The sequence below is a fragment of the Scyliorhinus torazame genome, chromosome 3, assembly GCF_047496885.1.
Source record: "Scyliorhinus torazame isolate Kashiwa2021f chromosome 3, sScyTor2.1, whole genome shotgun sequence".
Classification (NCBI taxonomy): domain Eukaryota; kingdom Metazoa; phylum Chordata; class Chondrichthyes; order Carcharhiniformes; family Scyliorhinidae; genus Scyliorhinus; species Scyliorhinus torazame.
In genome coordinates, this window is record NC_092709.1 from 166,083,416 (window position 1) to 166,105,209 (window position 21,794).

At 49.7% G+C, this 21,794-nt stretch overlaps 1 protein-coding gene across 4 annotated transcripts in view; it reads right to left on the reverse strand.

Moving 5' to 3' along the window:
* ccdc149a (coiled-coil domain containing 149a) overlaps positions 1 to 21,794 on the reverse strand; it is a 173,729-nt gene that overhangs the window by 26,849 nt on the left and 125,086 nt on the right. For 2 of the 4 annotated variants that reach the window (XM_072496502.1, XM_072496501.1), the window contains exons 10-11: positions 21,464 to 21,540; positions 6,980 to 7,012 (exon numbers count right to left, since the gene is read on the reverse strand). In XM_072496502.1, the coding sequence (XP_072352603.1) occupies positions 6,980 to 7,012; positions 21,464 to 21,540 (110 nt within the window). The remainder of the gene's footprint in view (positions 1 to 6,979; positions 7,013 to 21,463; positions 21,541 to 21,794) is intronic. The other 2 variants (XM_072496504.1, XM_072496503.1) reach the window with 1 other exon arrangement.

Consider the following 21,794-nt stretch of genomic DNA (forward strand, 5'->3'; position numbering starts at 1 on the left):
GTTTTCCTGGGAGGTGTCTTGGGAATAAATGGGCCTGTGTTCTGTTTCGTGGTGATTATCTCACATTCATGAGGGTTGCCTGCAGACTGCAAATTATCGGCAAGGAATGTGTGCGTTTTGGTTCTCTTTACCGTGATGTCCCGTCCCTGTAAAAGAAGGGTCCAACATGCTGCGCTGATTTGGCTGACTGTGCCATCCTTAAGTCGGCCGTCTAACAATAGCTGTGTCGGTGTGTGTTCTGTGAGGATGGTGATGGGGTTGAGTTCTGTAATGTAGGCGAAGTATTGTACTGCCCAAAAAACTGCGAGCAGGTGCCTTTCACAGGCAGAAAATCCTTTTTCTACGGGGTCTAACATGCATGAGGCGTATGCTACGGGGCATGGCGTTCCTGGAGGAGTACGGCTGTAAGGGTTCGGTCGGTGCTCGCAACTTCGATAGCGTACGGGGAAAGTGGATCTGGGACCTGTAGTGCGGGACTCTGCTGAGTGCTCTTTCTAAAGCGTCCACGGCATCTGTATGCTGTGGAAGCCATTCCCAAGGTGCCTGCTTCTTGAGAAGGTCGGATAGGGGCGCTGCTTTAGTGGTGAAACCGTCAATATGGTTGCAGCAGTAGCCAACCAGTCCTAAAAATAACCGGAGGGCTGAGACATTGTGGGGAAGGGGCAATTTGACAATCGAGTCAATTCTCTTGTGCTCGATCTCGTGTTTACCATGAGTGATCACTGTACCTAAGTAAATCACTTTTCCTTTCAAAATCTGGGCCTTCTTGGGGTTGACCTTACAACCAATTTCTTTTAGGAGTGCTAGGAGTTCGGCGAGAACGAAATGTGCCCTCCCTGTGTGTCTGTCTGTAGTAATAAGTCGTCTACGTACTGGACCAGACAATCGGGGCGTGAAAATTTTGCTAAACCATTTGCCAGCTGTCGGTGGAAAATGGAGGGGGAGTTATGGGAGCCTTGTGGAAGGCACGTCCACGTGTATTGTTGCCCTTGGAATGTAAAGGCGAATTTGTACTGGCACGCTTTAGCCAATGAAATGGATCAAAAGCCATTACTAATGTCCAAAACCGAAAAATCTTTTGACTGGAGTCCCTCTTTGAGCATCGTCTCGGGACCCATGGCTACGGTGGGGGCTGCTGCTGGGGTTACTTTGTTCAGTTCCCGGTAATCAATGGTCAGTCGCCATGATCCATCCGGTTTCCTGACGGGCCAAATTGGTGCGTTGTTTGTGGAGGCTACTGATCTGAGTGCGCCTTGATCCAACAAACTCTCTATTACTTTGGAGATTTCTCCCTCTGCTTCCTGGGGAAATCCGTACTGCTTCTGGGGTTTAGGGTCGGGACCTGTAATGTTCACAAAGCCAGCCAAATTGCCACAGTCATGCTTGTGCTGTGCAAATGCTGCTTTATGTTCCTGCAGGACTGTCCTAACCTGTTTGTCTGCACTAATGGCTCGAGGGTCAAACTAGAAGTCTCCTACGTACTCTCCTACTGTGTGCGTGGCGGGGGCTCGTGGCTGCCTTTGCCATTTTCCAAACACATTTGTTAAGTGGGTCAAAAGAAAGGTTATGGGAACTCATGAAATCGATCCCAAGGATATATTCTGCTGTCTGGGGCAGATCAACTAAAACAACGGGATGCTTAGTCGTGATGTTCCCTATCTGTATTGCTACAGGGGCTGTGATGTGTCCCTGTTGTAAATGGCCTGTAAAACCGCTGTGTGTAATGGTGTCTGTTGTGGGCCACTTGTCTCGCTGGAACATCGTGGAGGAATTGAGTGCGGTGAGGGACCCTCCTGTGCCCCAAAGAAATTCTACGGGTTGTCCCCGGACTTTTCCTGCTACTACCGGTCTACCCAAGTTGGGGAGTCCGAACACCGTCAGTTGGTGCCATTCATGTCTGCATTCTCTGAACGGGCGCTAACGCTATGAATCGGCTTTGCCTTATTCCTATTTAGGGTGCCTGGCTGTTGGCCTCTCTGCTGCTTTTGGGACGCGTTGCACTCTTGTGCAAAGTGTCCGTGTTGTCCACAGTTGTAACATTCCTGAGCTTTGGGCTGGGGTTGGCTGTTCCTGCCCTCATTTACCCATGCGGGGTTCTGGTGTGCTTTAACTGGGTTCATCTCTGCCTGCTCGTCAGCTGGTGTTATAAATGCGGTTTTGCCTGCAATTGACTGCTCCCAAGCACAGGACAATCTTTTCAAAACCCATTTTTCATTGTGGGCCTCATCTGAGGGGTCATAATTTGCGCAAGCTTTTCATCCTGCTTCTGTGGCGTGGGAGACTAGAATTCGGGTCCATTTGGCCATATTATCTGGGGACAAATGGGCGTGGGCTAACTCTCCAAAAACTGCGGTGAAGTGAATCCACAAAAGTCCAGCAAATGCTGTGGGGTGCTCTCTCTTTTTTTGTCTACACTTATTTAGGCCTTCTACGGGGTCTCCTCTGTTAAAGCCGATCGCATCAAGGATCGCTGTGTGCATCTCTTGGAGTGTGCCTCCTCCTACATTCTGTGGGTCGGGAAGGGCTGCTATGACTGAAGGGTCGAGGCTTAAAACTGTGAGCATCACTTGCTCCTTTTCGTCCAGGCCGTACATGGTAGCCTGTTGTCTGACTTTCACGAAAAATTGGTGGGGGGTCTGAAGTGGGAAGGAACGGTGTAATTTTTCCACACGCGCCCCGTAATTGGGTCACGGTTAACGGGGTTGTGTAAAGGATATCTACTTCTCATTCTCCTGCGGCCCTGCGGTGTGTGGTTACAGGGTTCATGGGGGGGGGGGGGGGTGTTCTGCCTGTTTGTTTGGGGGTTGGGGTGCTTTCCTTTTCTGGGTTTTTTCCTGCGTACATGTCCCATGTACGTATCTATGGGCAGTCTCGTTCAATTCCTGCCAGTCTGGGCTGTTTTCTTGATCTAATTGGGGTCCGAATGTACTTTGAAATCCATTTTGAACGGAAAGCAGAGATTGCAATTCTACAATTTGCTTCCGGCACTTTACGTGGTCTACTGAGCTCTGCCTTTGTTCCGTTGTGGTAATATGGAGTGCTCGTAGGGCTGCTTTTAAATCATTGCATTGCTTCTGCAATTTCTACACTTGCTGGTCTGTCTCTTGTCTTACCAAGATCGCACGTTGCGTGTCCTGGTAGGCCTTATCATATTGGCCTATGAAAACTGTTCAAATGCGCGAGACAAGACTGATGTGCCTTCTTGGCATCATCCACCTCTCTGTCCCTTGCTGCGAACTGCTCTTTTGAATCTCGATTCTCCTTCTCTTCCTCGCTCACGTCTACCTCACTACTTCTGTCTCTCTCCTCTATCTCTCTACGGAGTGTCCTAACGACACCCTCTGTGCCTCGCAATTGTGCCAAACAGGACACGATTGCCATCGGCTTGCAAGCTTTCCCTAAGCTCTTCTTGTGGATCTCTGACAGGTTCTCCCACCAAGTATGTCCTCTACTCCCGGGTCCTTTTTCCTCATTATCGCAGAATTCACTCCAAAGGGGCCATCCTTTCCCTTTGAGCTATTTCCTGATCTCATCTTCCTAAACGGGACACTGTCCTACTCTCCTGGTCGCTGCGACCTCGAATTCCTGGGGGTTCATAAGGCGTTCCATTGCCTTCATTGCCATTTTCTCTATCTAGGTTCTCTACTGAATTTGGAACAGGGGCTGATAAAGTGGTGATGTAAACACGGGTACGGCTTACGCTAATTTCCGGCCTACAAAACTCCCGACAGTTTTACGCAACAAAATCCCTCAGGTTTACCTTATATCCCTGTTAGTACGCATGCATTAACACACTTCCGAATCTCAGAGGCTTGATCAGTGCTGTTCTTACGCTTGTGGTTTTCTGTTTCCAATTGGATTCTCAATTCAAATTTTGGGTTCTCTCGGCGTGGTTAGGCCACGCCTAAGTCGAGTCCCGTCAGGAGTCGCCAGTAAATGTTGCTAACTTTGGCTGTGTTTCTTAATTTAGCTCTGTTTAATTACGTTTGCTCAAGAGTCGCCAGGTATCTTTCGACACCGCCACAAGGTTTAGAATACTGATCAATGACTCGATACACCAGTTAGTAAGTTCAAAAGCAATGCTCATTTATTTACACACAGTCAAATCTACTCATGCATAAACTCTACAAACTAAACTACCACTATTACTAAAGCCTATACTTAGCTTCGGGTGCCCACTCAGTCAGAGGAACAATGGCCGTTGCTCGGTTCTGAAGCTGCTGGGTGAGCTGTTTACAGAGTTGCATCTATCATATTGCATAGGAGCATCTATCTCGTAGCGTGCGTTGACTTGGAACTTACTTGGTCTGATGTAACTGCTAGACTGGTCTCTCTCTTTGCTGAGAGACAAAGCCAAAGGAGAAAGATTCTCCCTTGGGAATACCTTTTATACTAAAAAGGGCTTCGCGCTCTTTTGGGCGGGCCTTGAACTTGGCCTCAACTAATTGGGTATTTCCCAATCAGTCATATCGATCTTCCTCCAATAGAGGGGTGGTTCCCTGATTGCTGGGCGTGTCCTAGTGACCATTGGTCTGCTTTGTGTTAGTCTCTTCTGGCGCCGGGGAGTCTGTCCTAACATTGTGTATCTAAATGTTTCCCTTTTGTCCCCGGAGATGGCTCATTAGTATGTAGATTGCTTGGCAGATTCAGTCCTGTCTGAGAGTTTAAGGTTCTAATCAACAGACAGAGCTTGTACCTGTTTGTTTCTTAGTATTGTCCAATTTTCCCTGTATTCTTTGCGGGTGTCTATTTTGTAACCGGGACGTGGCCATCCCAGATGGCTACATTCCCAACTCTGCAAACTCAACTCGGGAGAAAGATATTTGGATCCTCAGTCCAGTGAAGCAGGGGAAGGGGGCAAGGATTAGTGGGAGTTGGGCCTGCCACCCCCAGATTCAGTGCTGAGGAAGCCACAGGGGTTGCTGGATGCAGAGATGGGCTGGATTAAAGGCCTTGGAGGTCTGGGGCTTTGTCTCAACCACAAATAAAACCAGAAACAATCCTCACCTCTCACTTCCCATGCATGCCAACTAATGCCCCACATCCACCTCCATGGACCCTCATACCACCCCCCCTCCCCCCCCCCCCCCCCCCCACATAAACCTAACCATCCCTACCCACCACTCTTTCCCCTTACACGCTCCATGACAACTCACCCAGTATTCATTATGGACAAACCTCAGGAGCTATGATGAGATTAAGTAAAGTTCAAAGGGTCTCTAGATTATTTTACTGTTCAAAATAAAACTCATATTCCAAAAACCCATTCAATACATTATTTAATGTCTTCTTAATAAAGACAAACTTTCCTTCAAATACTTAATCTACAATAAAAACACACATTTGTATTCATAGCCCACATCAAAGCCTTGATAATCACATGGGGCTGTCAATTAAACTGTGAATTTATAGGCCCATTGCCGTGATGATAGGTTCTGGAATCAGCCATGTAGCTCTAATCCTATAATGATAACCCTCAGGCTTATGTCAACAGACAGCTTGTGAAATTGTAACCACTGATTTTTCAATTGCTGGATGTTTTTATTCCAAAAATTTTATAATGCTTGGGGACTTAAACACCTTGACATTCAGTTTCACTGAGTTTATCCACTTTTTAGACACATGTCATGTCTACTTTTAACAATCCCAAAAGGCACATGATCACTCCCAAAGGACACATCCATCTCCAAATAACTCTGGCACATTTAGACCTTTTGTTCAAATGTCCAAAGCCCACAGGCTGGATTCTCCATCCCGCCACACCAGGGCCGCGATTCTCTGGTCCAGCGCCAGAGTGCCGGTGCCAAAACGGGAGTACTTTACTCCGGCGCCGGTTCCAAGACCCAATTCTCGGGTCCTGGGGGGCCAGCACGGCATTGGAGCGGCCCATGCCGCTCCAGCTGCTGGTCCCGGCGTTGGCTCAGCGCTGCGGGGTCTGCGCATGCACAATTTGGCCGGCGCCAACTAGCACATGCGCACTGGCCGTCTTCCCCGCGCCGGCCCTGATGCCAAATGACGCAGGGATCCAGGAGCTGGTGCGGAAGAAAAGTGGTCCGCAGCCAGAGAGGCCGGCCAGCCGATCGGTGGGCCCCGAGCGCAGGCCAGGCCACTACAGAGGCCCCCCGGGGTTGGACCACCCCTCCCCCTCATTGGCCGCCCCCGGACCCTTCAACCGCAAGGTCCCGCCGGCCCAGAGCATGTTAGAACGGCGCCGGTGGGACTCGAATTTTTTCAGACGGCCGCTCGGCCCGTCCGGGCCGGAGAATTGTGGTGCCGCCAGAGGATCGCTGCTACGGCCGTTTGCAGTGATTCTCCGTGCGGCTCGGCGCCATGTGCGCCCGCCTGTTTTTTCATGGGCCGGAGAATGGCATCCCGCGTCGGGGCGGCGTGGCGCGATTCGCATGGCCCCTGCCGATTCTCCGGTCTGGCGGGGGGGTTGGAGAATCGCGCCAGATTTCTGGTTCAGCACGCTGGCGAGATGCTCCGTTTCGTCGGCTGGGCAATGGGGTTTTCCAATGTGGGGCAGCCCTGCGCCATCGAGAAACCCCTGGGCTGCTGACAAAATGGAGCAGCCCGCCGGCGTGGAGAATCCAGCCCCACGTGTTTGTTTTGAGCAGCCCACCAACAAAAATAGCATCTGTTTGAAGACAGCTGCACTTTTACATGTACAGGTTTCTGAGTGAATCACTAAATGTGCAAAGTACAGCCTGTCCCCATTCTCACCCTGGATGTAAAATGGTGGGTGTCAGATTCAAAGGAGGGACATTTGGGATCCAAACTCCGGCATCATTCTAGCTGAGGTGCAGAGCTCTTCAATCAATGCAGAAATTCGGGCCACTATGTTAATTTAGTATAACTGCTGAAAATATGTACCCAATGTGACTTTAAGTTTGGTTGGTTGCATATGTCAATAAAAGCATTAGATAATTAAAGGTTACCCATGCAGTTTCTTAATTAGTATAATATAAGCAAAACCTACTCCCTAATCCCACTGAGATATTGTAGCTCAGACCTGTGGGCAGCAAAGAAAGAGAAGAAATGCCATTACTGTGTGAAAAAAAAGAGAGAAAAGGAAAATCACATAATACATTGTACAATCGATTTAACATGTTTGTTTCGTAGCTTCTACCTAAGTTCAAATGACTTCACAGACAGTACATTAACAGATTCTTAACAGGACACCAATAGCATAGATTATCAAATGCACAAATAACTTAATTCAAGTACTCAACAGTACACTGTTTATGGTGTAATAGCCCTCATGAGGCCTACGGATATCCTCATTGATCTCCCTGCGAGCTTCCCCGGTGGTGGGCGGAGGCCTGTCCAGCTGGGGCTCATTACCGAGCTATGTAAAAGCTGACCCGGACAGGGACCGGCATTCTGGTAGTCCCAACAAGGACTTATTGTGTGTACGCTACCCGAGCTGCCGTTTACTGGGATTACAATACATTTATGCTTATTTACCTGATGTACCATCAATGATGACAGACGAGAGTCGGAAGAGTAAACTGTGGCTTTAATCAGCTAAAAGATACCTGCTGGCAGCCGGTCCCAGGATGAGGGCAGGGCTGGAGGTCAGCTACCTTTATACTTGAGCCTGAGGGGCGGAGCCAGCAGGGACAAACCCAGACATGTAACAAACAGTAAGAACAGTAAGTACCATAAGTAAGAACAGTATGTACAATATAATACAGTGGTTCACCACATTACCTACAAGAGCCTCCTGAGTCTTCATACTGGTGATTAGGTAGAAACAACAATTGCCATTCTGGACGTCCCAGCCATATCAGAATATTGCCGTGCAGGAACAAGATCAGGGAAGTTTTCAAAATTTAGGAAATTAGAGACCTTTGATGCAGGCCTGGAGGAGCGAATGCAGTATTTCTTCCAGATGAATGGTATCAGTTGAGAGGACTGACAGTAGGAAATTGTCCTGACCATCTGCGGGGCCCCAACCTACAGCATAATCAAGAGCCTCACTTGTCCAGCAGCCCTGCGCTAGATGTCAAAAATGGAAAATGCTGGGTAATCTCAGCAGATCTGACAGCATCTGTGGAGAGACAACGGTCCCACGATTGGCTACAACCACTTCACCTGGACTGGCAATAAATCTTTCGGATGGGCACCAGCAGCCTGTACAAGGTCCTCGGGAAAAATCCAGAGGTTTTCCAGAAGGGGCTGGGAAAATTAAAGGAGCCAGGGCAAGGGCTTACGTCGACCTGGAAGCCCAGCCCAAATATTTCAGAGCACGACCGGTCCCCTATGCCTTGCTCGTCAAGATGGAAACTGAACTGCGATGTTTGGAAAATTTGGGTATCATAGGCTCAGTCTGATTTTCAGACTGCGCTGCACTGATTGTCCCGGTGTTGAAACCGGATAAATTGCTTTGCCTCTGCGGTGATTAAAAATTGACACTGAACAGAGCCTCCCAACTGGACTGGTATCCCATGCCAAATGCAGAAGACCTGTAAGCGAAGCTAACCGGGACCATTTGTTTCCAAAAGTCATCTCCAATACAGCTAAATGGACCATCTCAGAAGTATGTGACCATCAATACCTACAGGGGTCTATACGAGTAGACTCGGCTCCCCTTGGCAATATCGCATGTGCAATCTTCCAAAAGGTAATGGAAGGCATCTTCCAGGGACTGTCCTGTGGCAGGATAACTGGACAATGTGCTCATTTCAGGGCCATTGAAAAGGAACATTCGGACAACTTCAAAGAGGTTCTTAGGCGGTTCTCCCAGGCAAGCATCCACCTGAGGAGAGGCAAGTGTGTGTTTCAGGCAAAGGCAGTCATGTACCTGGTATATTGCGTGGACAAGGATGGCTTTGCAGCCTAGTGAACCATAAAAGGAGCCCCAACACCAGAACATACGACTGAGTGAAGTCATTTTTGGGACTTGCAAACTACTATGGGAAATTTATCCTGACATTAGCCACTTTGTTGGCATCCCTACACACGCTGCTGAAGAAGAACCAAAGATGGGTATGGGAAACACTACAAGAGGAAGCATTTGTAAGGATAAAGAGGAGGCTACTATTGTCCCAGCTGTTGACACATTACGACCCTTGCAGGCCGCTCGTCCTCACAAAAGACAACTTCCCGTATGACATTGGAGCAGTGTTGTCCCAGTAGCATATGCATCTATGCGGATCGCTGCTACGCCCAGATAGAGAAAGAATTGTTGGCCTATTAATGGGCCGATGCCTCTGAACCCACCTGAGCCTGACATTTCCAAATTTAGGCGGGAAAGTAGAGACAAAGCAGGACCTCCGAAAGAAGCACCATGATCTCCAGATGCCTCAGAGCGGCTTTAAAGCAGGAGATGCCATGCATGTCTGTAATTTCGGGGATGGTGCCAAGTGGGTCCCTGGGGTCGGTATGGAGAGAACAGGCCCCATTTCATACAAGGTCAGAACCCGAGACCATAAGGAAACACGTGGGCCACCTCAAGGTCAGGGAACCCGCATCAGAGCAAACCACGCCAGGCACATCAGTGCCTCCGCCGCCCCTCGAACTGCCATACAGCCAAGAGGCACAAACCAACGTGGGCCGGCATCCAGACTGACAGGACGACGATGACTCGGCCTCAGACATGGACACAGAAGCATCAGTACTTATCGGTGACCAGAGCTGAATCCCTGGCAGTGACTCTCCATCATTCGTCATAAAAAAGGCAATGGATGACTCGATACACACCCTCCGACCCAGCCCCAATGCTGGCAGAGGCGCAGCCACATGTGAAGTGGCGAAGAAAGCACCCTCAGCTGGCCAATGGGGGGAGGTTGTAGTAACGCCCAGGCAATTAGTGCCCATGGGATACCCTAATTGACCTCCCCGTGGGACCCGTGGAAGCTTCACCGTTAGTTGGAGGAGGCCTGCCCAGCTGAGGCTTGTTACCGGGCTATGTAAAAACCAACCCGGACAGAGACCGGCATTCTGGTAATCCTGAAGGGGACTTATTGTGTGTACACCACCGTAGTGGCTGCTTTCTGTGACTGCAATAAACTTGTGTTTAAAAGGGCTTCCTGGGTCTTCATAGGTGTCAATGCTAATGATGCCAGACTTCACAAGTAACACGTTGATGTACCATCAATGACCACGAGATGAGAATGGTGAAACAATTGAGGCTCCATTGCACAAGATGTTGAGCCTCCTGCAGCTGGAACCAGAATGGGAGCAGCGCAGGAGAGCGTACACTTTTATACAGCGCCTGCTGGGAGGAGCCAGCAGGCTGGGATTACTGTGGTACCTGTAATACATTGGCAGTACCGTAATACGCGTAGTGTGTTACCAGTGGTGTTTACCACATTCATCTCCTGTTTAAAAAGAGTCCGGCGGGGGTGAAGAACAACATTACAAATTTAGTCTGTCGGGGGCTTTGGCCCACCGCTGCGATCGCCTCAGTCCTGGTGGTGTTGTGGGTGCCGATGTGGGTACCTGCGACTCCGGGAGCATGTTGTCCTCTCCATCGTCACCCCGTAGTGGGTCCAGTGAGGGGACAGATGCTGCTGGGGTGGGGGCTGCAGTGAGGTTCGCTGGCGGGAGGATGGCGGTGCAGGGGCGAGGGGGGCAACCGGAGGGGGGAGAAGCGGTACCAGTTCGGGGATTGTGGGTGGGGACCCAGCGGGTGCCAGGTCCCGGAGGGAGACTGTGTCCTGTCCCCCGTCGGGGTGTACCACATAGCCGTACTGTGGGTTTGTATGGAGGAGGTGGACTTTCTCGACCAGGGGGTCTGATTTATGACTCCTCACATGCTTCCGGAGGAGGACAAGCCCAGGAACTGTCAGCCAGGTTGGGAGCGAGACCCCGGAGGTGGACTTCCTAGGGAAGGCAACCACACGTTCGTGAGGGGTCTCATTAGTAGCGGTGCACAGGAGCGACCGAATGGAGTGGAGCGCGTCGGAGAGGACCTCCTGCCAGCGGGAGACGGGAGATTCCTAGACCGAAGGGCCAGCAGGACGGCCTTCCAGACCGTCCCGTTCTCCCTCTCCTCCTGCCCGTTTCCCTGGGGATTGCAGCTGGTCGTCCTGCTCGGGGCGATTCCCTTGCTGAGCAGGAACTGACGCAGTTCATTGCTCATGAAGGAGGATCCGCGATCACTATGGATGTAGGCGGGGAAACTGAACAGGGTGAAGATGCTGTGCAGGGCCTTGATGACCGTGGCAGAAGTCATGTCGGGGCATGGGATGGCGAATGGGAAACGGGATTACTCGTCAATAACATTGAGAAAGTACACGTTGCGGTCGGTGGAGGGGAGGGGCCCTTTGAAGTCCATGCTGAGGCGCTCAAAGGGGAGGGAGGCCTTCACCAGGTGCGCTCTATCTGGCTGGTAGAAGTGTGGCTTGCACTCCGCGCAGATTGGGCAGTCCCTGGTCACGGTCCTGCCCTCCTCGATAGAGTAGGGCAGGTTGCAGGCCTTGATAAAATGGAAGAACCGGGTGACCCCCGGGTGGCAGAGGTCATTATGGAGAGCCCCGAGTCGGTCCACTTGTGCGCTGGCACATGTACCGCGGGGTAGGGCATCTGGGGGCTCATTGAGCTTCCCCGGGCGATACAAGATCTCATAGTTGTAGGTGGAGAGCTCGATCCTCCACCTCAAGATTTTGTCATTCTTGATCTTGCCCCGCTGTGTACTGCTGAACATAAAGGCAACCGACCGTTGGTCAGTGAGGAGAGTGAATCTCCTGCCGGCCAGGTAATGTCGCCAATGTCGCACAGCTTCCACAATGGCTTGGGCCTCCTTTTCGACAGAGGAGTGCCGAATTTCGGAGGCATGAAGGGTGCGGGAAAAGAAAGCCACAGGCCTGCCTGGTTGAGGGTGGCGGCCAGAGCCACGTCCGATGCATTGCTCTCCACCTGGAAGGGGAGGGACTCGTCGACCGCGTGCATCGTGGCTTTGGCGATGTCCGCCTTGATGTGGTTGAAGGCCCGGTGGGCCTCAGCCGTCAGGGGAAAAACTGTGGACTTGATGAGTGGGCGGGCCTTGTCTGCATAATTTACCATAGAATTTACAGTGCAGAAGGAGGCCATTCGGCCCATCGAGTCTGCACCGGATCTTGGAAAGAGCACCCTACCCAAGGTCAACACCTCCACCCTATCCCCATAACCCAGTAACCCCACCCAACACTAAGGGCAATTTTGGACACTAAGGGCAATTTATCATGGCCAATCCACCTAACCTGCACATCTTTGGACTGTGGGAGGAAACTGGAGCACCCGGAGGAAACCCACGCACACACGGGGAGGATGTACAGACTCCACACAGGCAGTGACCCAAGCCGGAATCGAACCTGGGACCCTGGAGCTGTGAAGCGATTGTGCTATCCACAATGCTACCGTGCTGCCCCATAATTGGGGACCCACTGGACGTAACATGAGAAAAACCCCAGGCATCGTTTCAGGGCCTTGGGGCAGTGGGGGAGGGGAATTCCAGGAGAGGGCACATGCGGTCGGGGTCGGGCCTTAGGACTCCATTTTCAACAACGTAGCCAAGGATGGCTAAGCGGTTGGTGCGGAAAACGCATTTCTCCTTATTGTAGGTGAGGTTAAGGAGTTTGCCGGTATGGAGGAATTTTTGGAGGTTTATGTCGTGGTCCTGCTGATCGTGGCCGCAGATGGTGATGTTATCGAGATACAGGAATGTTGCCCGTAAACCGTACTGGTCAACCATTTGGTCCATCTCTCGCTGGAAGACCGAGACCCCATTGGTGACGCCGAAGGGAACTCTAAGGAAGTGATAGAGGCGGCCATCTGCTTCGAATGCAGTGTATTGGTGGTCCTCCGGGCGGATGGGGAGCTGGTGGTAGGCGGACTTCAAGTCAACTGTGGAAACTACTCGATACTGCGCAATCTGATTGACCATGTCAGATATGCGTGGGAGAAGGTACGCATCGAGCTGTGTGCTGTGTGTACCGATTGATGGTCTGACTGTAGTCGATGACCATCCTGTGTTTCTCCCCAGTCTTGACTACCACCACTTGAGCTCTCAAGGGGCTGTTACTGGCCTCAATGATCCCCTTTCGCAGAAGCCGTTGGACTTCTGACTTGATGAAGGTCCTGTCCTGCGCACTGTACCGTCTGCTCCTCGTGGCGACGGGTTTACAGTCCGGGTTGAGGTTTGCAAAAAGTGAAGGCGGATCGACCTTAAGGGTTGTGAGGCCACAAACAGTGAGGGGGGGGCAGGGGTCCCGCGAATTTCAGAGTAAGGCTTTGGAGGTGACATTGAAAAGCGAGATCTAGTAACAGGGCAGCGCAGAGATGGGGGAGGACGTAGAGCCTGAAGTCGCTATACTCTACTCCCTGAATGGTGAGGGTCACGACGCAGTACCCCCGGATTTGCACAGAATGGGATCCGGGGGCCAGGGAGATTTTCTGGATGACGGGGAGTACTGGGAGGGAGCAGCGCCTTACCGTAGCAGGGTGGAGTCAAAGAGGCAGGTCGTCTTGTGCCCGTTGATCTTTACCGTCGTCGTGGCGGTCGTGAGGTTGCGGGGCCGAGACTGATCAAGGGTGATGGAAGCGAGCTGCGGAAGATGTTGGGAGGTCCCGGGCTGATCAGCGGTGGCGGAGGTATCGGCCGGCCGCGAACGGCCAGGCGAGCAGGGGTCCCCAAGATGGCGGCGCCCACATGGCGGGTGACATCAAAGATGGCGGCGCCCACGGGCCGCAAGTGGCTTGTGGTGGAGAAGATGGCGACCTCCCTGGATCACACATGGGTGGTGTAGCGATGCTGGGCCTGGAAACAGCGGCGACCGACCGGGCCTGGCAGATAGAAACAAAGTGGCACTTCTTCCCACACCCGTTGCAGGTCGCGCTCCGTTTCGGGCAGTGCTGTACGGGATGTTTGCTCTGGCCACGAAAGTAACATTTGGGCCCTCCGGAGTTGGTCGACCGCCGCGCGGCGCAGGCTTGTGGTGTACTCGAGTCGGTCGCTGGTGGGGCCCGAGGGTGCCGCGCGGTCGGAGGTGTAGGCCTCCAGATTACAGGAGGCCACTTCTAGGGAGTTAGCAAGCTGCACAGTCTCTGCAAGGTCGAGCGTACCCCCTTCCAATAGCCGCTGGTGAACGTAAGTAGACTTAATGCCCGTGACATAAGCGTCTCTGATTAATAGTTCGGTGTGTTGGACTGCCGAAACTGCCTGGCAGTTACAATTCCTACCAAGTATCTGTAGAGCCCACAGAAAATCATCCTGAGACTCCCCCAGGAGTTGCCGTCTCGTGGCCAGGAGGTGCCTGGCGTACACCTGATTCACAGTCTTGATGTACTGTCCCTTTAGTAGCGCCATTGCTTCTCTGTAGGTGGGCGCGTCCCGGATGAAGGGATAAACTTGTGGGCTCACCCGTGAGTAGAGGATCTGGAGCTTCTGCGGGTCTGAGAGGGCTTCAGTGGCTGCTCCGAGGTATCCTTCAAAGCAGGCTAGCCAGTGCTCGAAGGTGGCAGTGGTTTCGGCTGCGTGAGGGTTCAGCTCCAGGCGATCAGGCTTGATTAAGACGTTCATCTCTAAAAATCTAGTGCAATAAATTGATGTACCATCAATGATCACGAGACGAGAATGGTGAAACTATTGAGGCTTTATTGCACAAGATTTTGAGCCTCCTGCAGCTGGAACCAGAATGGGAGCAGTGAAGGAGAGCATACACTTTTATACGGCGCCTGCTGGGAGGAGCCAACAGGCTGGGATTACTGTGGTACCTGTAATACAGTGGCAGTACCGTAATACGCGTAGTGTGTTACCAGTGGTGTTTACCACACACAATGAGCCTGATATTTATCCCAATCCCCACTGACAACTAGGAAACATCACATGGATGGGGATGGGGGTGGGAGAGAACATACCTTCTTGGTTTTTAATAGCTGTGAATATCGGGGCAGCTGTGGAGAGGTGGGAAACTTTATTAACACATTCATGTACAAATTCACTGTTGCTGTGCAGATTTCTCAGAGGTCAGGAAATACAGTACTAAAATGGAGGAGGGAGTTGCCAACTCGACAAGGTAAATGCCTTTTCCAGAACTCTTTTTGGACCTGGAGCTCTCTTTTAGACATCAGGGATCATTCTATCTCCCCATTGCCCACCATGGCTTCCTTATCTCCACCGCTGCGATTGCTGACCTCCATTCAACCCTTCCCACTTTCCCAACCTCAATGGCCACTTTCTCCACTCTGCCTTGATTAGCGAAATTCCACATTTCATTCCCCCAGTCCCGTTAAAAGACCCTCTTTCCTCACGTCCTCTGCTCTGAACAGCCAGCAACTATCCCCAAGGGTCCCTGGCTGCGGCCACAAATCCTGGCTCATTACCCCTCCCAGCTGCTGACCAGTTTGTCAATTCAGTCAGGTGCAGGGCAGGAAATGGAACAAAAAAAGTCATAATGCACTGCTACCTTTTACCCTGTCTCTGACCTTGCCAAGTCCTTCAACTGTTTTCAGCTTCCCCTGCACCAATGTTTCTGAATATTCTAAATTTATTAGGCTGGATTCTCTGCAGCCCCTGGCGAAATCGCGTTCGGTGCGGGGGCGGAGAATCCAATTTCACGCTGAAATCGGGCCCGCCGCCAGTCCAGCGATTCTCCAGGACCCGAGAATCGGCATGATCGCGGAGTACACCGTGCAGCTGGGGGCCCATTGCCAGAGGCCAGCCCAGCGATCTTCCATCCCGACCGGCCGAGTTCCCGATGGCGTGGAGCTAACCTGCTATTGCCGGTCGGGATACTCGCGTGGCGGCTGTGGACTCAGTCCGCGACCGCCCTGGTGGGGGGCAGGGGGATCGGACACAGGGGGAGGCCTTATAGGCGGCTGTGGGACAGCGCGGTCGCATCTTCGGACGCGTGGCCGATTGTGGGGCGGTCTACATTTTTAGTCTGTCTCCGCGGTCCGAGTCCGCCATAGCGCTCGGCACAGCCGCTGGAGGCTGCCGCCGTGCGCATGCGCGGACTCAAACCCGGAAGTGCGGGGGCCTGTATTCACAGCTAAAGCTGCGTGAACTACTCTGGGTCCCTGCTAGCCCCCTGCAGATCAGTGAATCAGCTCCACATTTCCCCAGGAATCTTCAGAACGAAACGCCAGTGTTTTTACGCAAGGCGTGGGGGCATAGTCCCATTTTGGGAGAATCCAGCCCATTATCTGCAAAATACATCAGTGTATAGGGTGGTTAGATGGTTTGTTATGGTAAATGAGTAAATAGTCTTTAGTTATTTATAGATGAGAACTTTTATCAAGGGCTTAACATATTTGTAGATATGCAATCGTGTGCAGATATGTCGTTTTTATCAATTAATTAGAGTTCTACAAATTAAATTCATGATTAATCTGATCTGGTATTCCTGTCATGGCATCACCACAGTGCTGATAGCCACAACACACTTGAGTTAAGAACTGTTGCAATTTTCCAAATGTTTATTTGAATAATGCAACCTGCTTCAAGCTGATTTAAGCTGATCCAGGCCACACTGGAGTGATTTTGCATAACATGCAAATAGGCCATAAAAGACTGCAATAAATGTTCTCCATCCACATTTAAGCTATCCCCTTGGGCAATTTATCTGGATGAAAGCAGAAAACAGAGCGTAGAAGCAGTAAGAGTCATCCACAACAGCTCTGGCATTAAATGGCCCCAATGGCAATGGCTTTGACAATTCCACAAAACTGTGCGGTGCCCAGGATTGAGAAAGATAGATACAGCTTACAATCCAGGCGTCTAAAAATAATTCTGAGTCCTCGTATTGGCTCTCCCTCCTCCTGACAGAGCTCCACATCTCAACCACCCAGCGCACCACAAGCAGCAGCTGGGAAGAAGCTTGGCCCATATTGGAGCATGAAGGAAAATTCCAGAAAAACCCTTTGACCACTGAGAGAAGCACACGGGGGCAATTGCAGATCAATAATAGCCTAGCAAGTGGGAGGCTTTATTCAAAAAGACATTTAGCTACAACCAAAACAGCTAGATCACTTTCTGCCTCGCCACCACCTGCAAAGTGTGTTAAAACCTTGCTCCCCCTCTCCAACAAACTGAGCAAAAGATTCATCTTAAATAAATCCTCTCGCCTCCACAGAAGAGGTTCAAGGCCTCCCATTCCATTTAGAAACATGTTGATCTAACACCCACCAGCACTGTGATGCACTTTGGCCTTAAGCCCCACTTTCTGATGAAAAGCAGCATCTTGGTCCTTCTCTTCATCCCCCACCTTCTCACCATCCCACATCACAACCACTGACTGACCAAGTGTTGGAATACTTTTATTTTCACCATGGAACATTCAGACTTTGCGAGTGCTCTCCTGAACCAAACAGTATGTTGTCTTAGATAGCCCACAACATTGTCATGATTTCCACCCTCGCCAAATCTTCTTCAAATTCGCTCTTCTCCACCCCATTCCAGCACCTTTCCCTCTTTTCCCACTGCCCTCTCCTCTCAATCATTTTTCTGCGCCTCCACACTCTTCCACTCCCATTTCTATCTGCCTTTTCCCCACACTCCTATTCATTCTCTCCCTTGGAACAATTGGCAACAGAGCAGGTCTCTATTCTGAACCCCATCCAAAAATCAGCAATGCCTCTCCCATGCAGAGAAGGAATTGTGTCTCAGCTCTACAGAGGATTGGTTCCCTTCCCCAGCTTTTAGAAATAATTCAGGATTTTCCCCATCCCCAATAAAGAAATCTGACACAAAAACACTTCTAATACCACTATTCCTGCATAGAAAACTCCATTCGAAAGAAACCCCTCTCCCCCACCCCTAATCCAATAGGAAATCCTACTTCCCCTTTTCTCTTAAAGCAAGCTTAAATCCTCTCCTCTGCCAACCACTGCCCTCACAGACGAAGGTCATTCTGCATGACTCCCAGGGTGATGAAAATGGCTCTGATGCAGTACAACCACCACTGCCCACCCCCTACACTATTGTTAAGAAAATGGGCTCTGGGCCAGCCCTTGCATGTGCAACCTCTAGTTGTTACAATGGATACAAAAATGTTGAAATATCTTCAAACTTTTTTTTAAAAACTGGACTGGAGTTTATGAGCCAGGGCACATCCCAGAAGATATGTGGCACAATATAGGCTGAGGTACATTTGTATAGAACCACTGATAAGTTCTAGCAATACTGGAAGAGACCAGGGTTTGTTCACTCTGCTCATCTGGAGAATGGTTCAAAGCACAGGAGACTTACAAAAGGGAGAGAAAAATGTTACCTTTCTCAGGGTGAAATGAAATTGTAGACTTCTTTCTTTTCATTAATTTCCTGAAATGGGATATTCCAGAGCAGGGCAGAAGACAGTTCATATCAACAGTGCTATCAAATGACAGTAATCTGCTCACTGATGTCCTGTTTGGGTTCCGCCAGGGCCAGACAGCTCCTGACCTCATTATGGCCATGGTCCATTCACGAACAAAAGAGCTGAACTCCAGAGGTGAGGCAAGAGTGACTGCCTTTGACATCAAGGCAACATTTGACCGAGTTTGGCATCAAGGATCCCTAGTGAAACTGAAGTCAATGGGTATCCGAGGGAAACTCTCAACTGTTTGGAGTCATAGATAGCACAAAGGAAGGTGGTTGTTGAAGGTCAATCACCTTGGTCCTGGGACATTGCTTCAGGGGGTTATCAGGGTAATGTCCTTTGTCCAGCAATCTTGAGCTGTATCATCAATGACCTTCTCTCATCATAAGGTCAGAAGTGGGGACATTCCCTGATGTTAGCACAATGTCCAGAACCATTTGCAACTCTTCAAATACCAAGACAGTTCATATCCCTATGCAGCAAGACCTGGACAACATTCAGGCTCTGGCTGATACATGGCATGTAACATTCACGTCATATATGTGTCAGGCAATGGCCATCTCCAACAAGAGAGAATCTAAACATTTTTCCTATAAATTTAATTGCACTATCTTCATTGAATCCCTCACTATCAACATCCGGGGTTACTAACTGAACTGGACTATATAAATACGGTGATTACAAGAGCAGGGTAGAGGCTGGGAATTCTGCGGCGAGTACCTCACCTCCTGACTCCCCAAACCTGTAAACCAATGCACAAGTCAGGAGTGTGACAGAATACTCTCCACTTGTCTGGATGAGTTCAACTCCAACAATGCTCAAGACGTTTGACACCATCCAGGACAAAGCAGTCTCTTTGAATGGCACCCCATCCACCACCTTTAATATTTACTCCATCCACCATGGCTGCACAGTGATAGCAATGTGTGCGATATACAAGATGCACTGCAGCAACTCCACGAGGCTTCTTCGGCAGCACCATCCAAACGTACCACCCAGAAGGACAGGGGCAGCTGCATGGAAACACCGGCATCTGCAAGTTGCCCTCCAAGCGACATATCATTCTGACTTGGAACTGCATCACTGTTCCTTCGCTATTGCTGGGTCAAAATAACAAAGAGCAAAGAACAAAGAAAAGTACAGCTCAGGAACAGGCCCTTCGGCCCTCCAAGCCTGCGCCGACCATGCTGCCTGTCAAAACTAAAACTTCTACACTTCCTGGGTCCGGATCCCTCTATTCTCATCCTATTCATGTATTTGTCAAGATGCCCCTTAAATGTCACTATCGTCCCTGCTTCCACCACCTCCTCCGGTAGCGAGTTCCAGGCACCCACTACCCTCTGCGTAAAAAACTTGCCTCGTACATCTACTCTAAACCTTGACCCTCTCACCTTAAACCTATGCCCCCTAGTAACTGACCCCTCTACCCTGGGAAAAAGTCTCTGACTATCTACCGTCTATGCCCCTCATAATTTTGTAGACCTCTATCAGGTCACCCCTCAACCTCCGGCGTTCCAGTGAGAACAAACTGAGTTTATTCAACCTCTCCTCATAGCTAATACCCTCCATACCAGACAACATCCTGGTAAATCTCTTCTGCACACTCTCTAACGCCTCCACATCCTTCTGGTAGTGTGGCGACCAGAATTGAACACTATACTCCAAGTGTGGCCTAACTAAGATTCTATGCAGCTGCCACATGACTTGCCAATTTCTATACTCAATGCCCCAGCCAATGAAGGCAAGCATGCCATTTCCTTCTTGACTACCTTCTCCACCTGTGTTGCCCCTTTCAGGGGCCTGTGGACCTGTAAACCTAGATCTTTCTGACTGTCAATACTCTTGAGGGTTCTACCATTCACTGTATATTCCCTACCTGTATTAGACCTTTCAAAATGCATTACCTCACATTTGTCCGGCTTAAACTCCACATGCCATCTCTCTGCCCAAGTCTCCAGACGATCTAAATCCTGCTGTATCTTCTGACAGTCCTCATCCCTATCCGCAATTCCACCAACCTTTGTGTCGTCCACAAACTTACTAATCAGACCAGTTACATTTTCCTCCAAATCATTTATATATACTACAAACAGCAAACGTCCCAACGCTGATCCCTGCGGAACACCACTAGTCACAGCCCTCCAATCAGAAAACCACCCTTCCATTGCTACTCTCTGCCTTCTATGACCTAGCCAGTTCTGTATCCATCTTGCCAGCTCACCTCTGACCCGTGTGACTTCACCTTTTGTACCAGTCTGCCATGAGGGACCTTGTCAAAGGCAAAATCTTCCAACTCTCTTCCTAACAGCACTGTGGGTGTGCCTGTACCACATCGGACTGCAACAGTTCAAGTCAGCTGCTCACCACCACCTTCTGAAGGGCACGTAGGGATGGACGATAAATGCTGGCCTAACCAGCGACACCCACGTCCCGTGAAAGAAGTTTTAAAAAATGGTAGCTAACTTGAGGAACCGGAAATTACAGGCTGGAATACTAACACAGGACCACATAGCTCATATAGTTGAAACTTCCTGTTTTTATTTTAGCAAAGTTGTTGGCACTTGAAAAATAAATTGATCAATCTCTTCACTAAAACACCAGAAAGCAAAATTTCATTTGAATGTTTTCAGTAAATTATATGCGTATTCTATGGCATAATCAGAGGGCCGAAATCCGCTGACGTCAAGTTTCAAATATCTACTCAGGTGTTGTGCGAGACCAAGTACAGAACACCATATAATGTGTTACGTCACTAACTTCAGTAAACAATCTTGAAATGAATACTGGCAGATGACAGTGTAGAACCAAGCATGTCAAATGCAGACACAAAGCAACTTCAGAAGCACAAACACAAGAAAGGATTGCCAAAAAGGCCAGAAATGCTGTTAAAGGTCACGGACAGTTTGTAAACACGCAGAACAGCAATCTCTAATGTCAACTGGAATAATATAATCAACTATATTGAGAAAGGTTAGACTATTCAGTTACGCCTCACTCTGATGTCAGATTTTCTGTCATGGTTGACCTGAATCTAAAGTAATTTCAGTAGATCATAGCATTGTTAAAAAAAAAACTCTTATCTTGGACTGTTTGAAGATTTAACCTAAAAATAACAAAAAGACTACAACATAAAGAACATTAAAATAAAGGAAGATAAGATTCCAAGAGACCAAGTTCACCTGGGAGACTCCACAAACCAGAAACTTCCAACGTCCTCAGTTTTTTTTCTAATTCAGCCACACGATTACCCAGAATTCTGCAGAGATGGGAATAATTTCAAAGAGGCTGTTAAGCAAAACTGCCTTCAATATATTCATGAAGCAATTTAAACATTCACTTTGCCTCAACAAAGAAAATAAAACCAAACTATAAACACACCAATATTATCATTTCATGTATTAATCAAAGAATATTAGTCCCTCATGTCATGTGTAGAGATAGCGACGAGAATTCTCATCCTGATATGTGCCATAAAAACTAACATCAAAAGTCTAGCATGGCAGCTCCTTA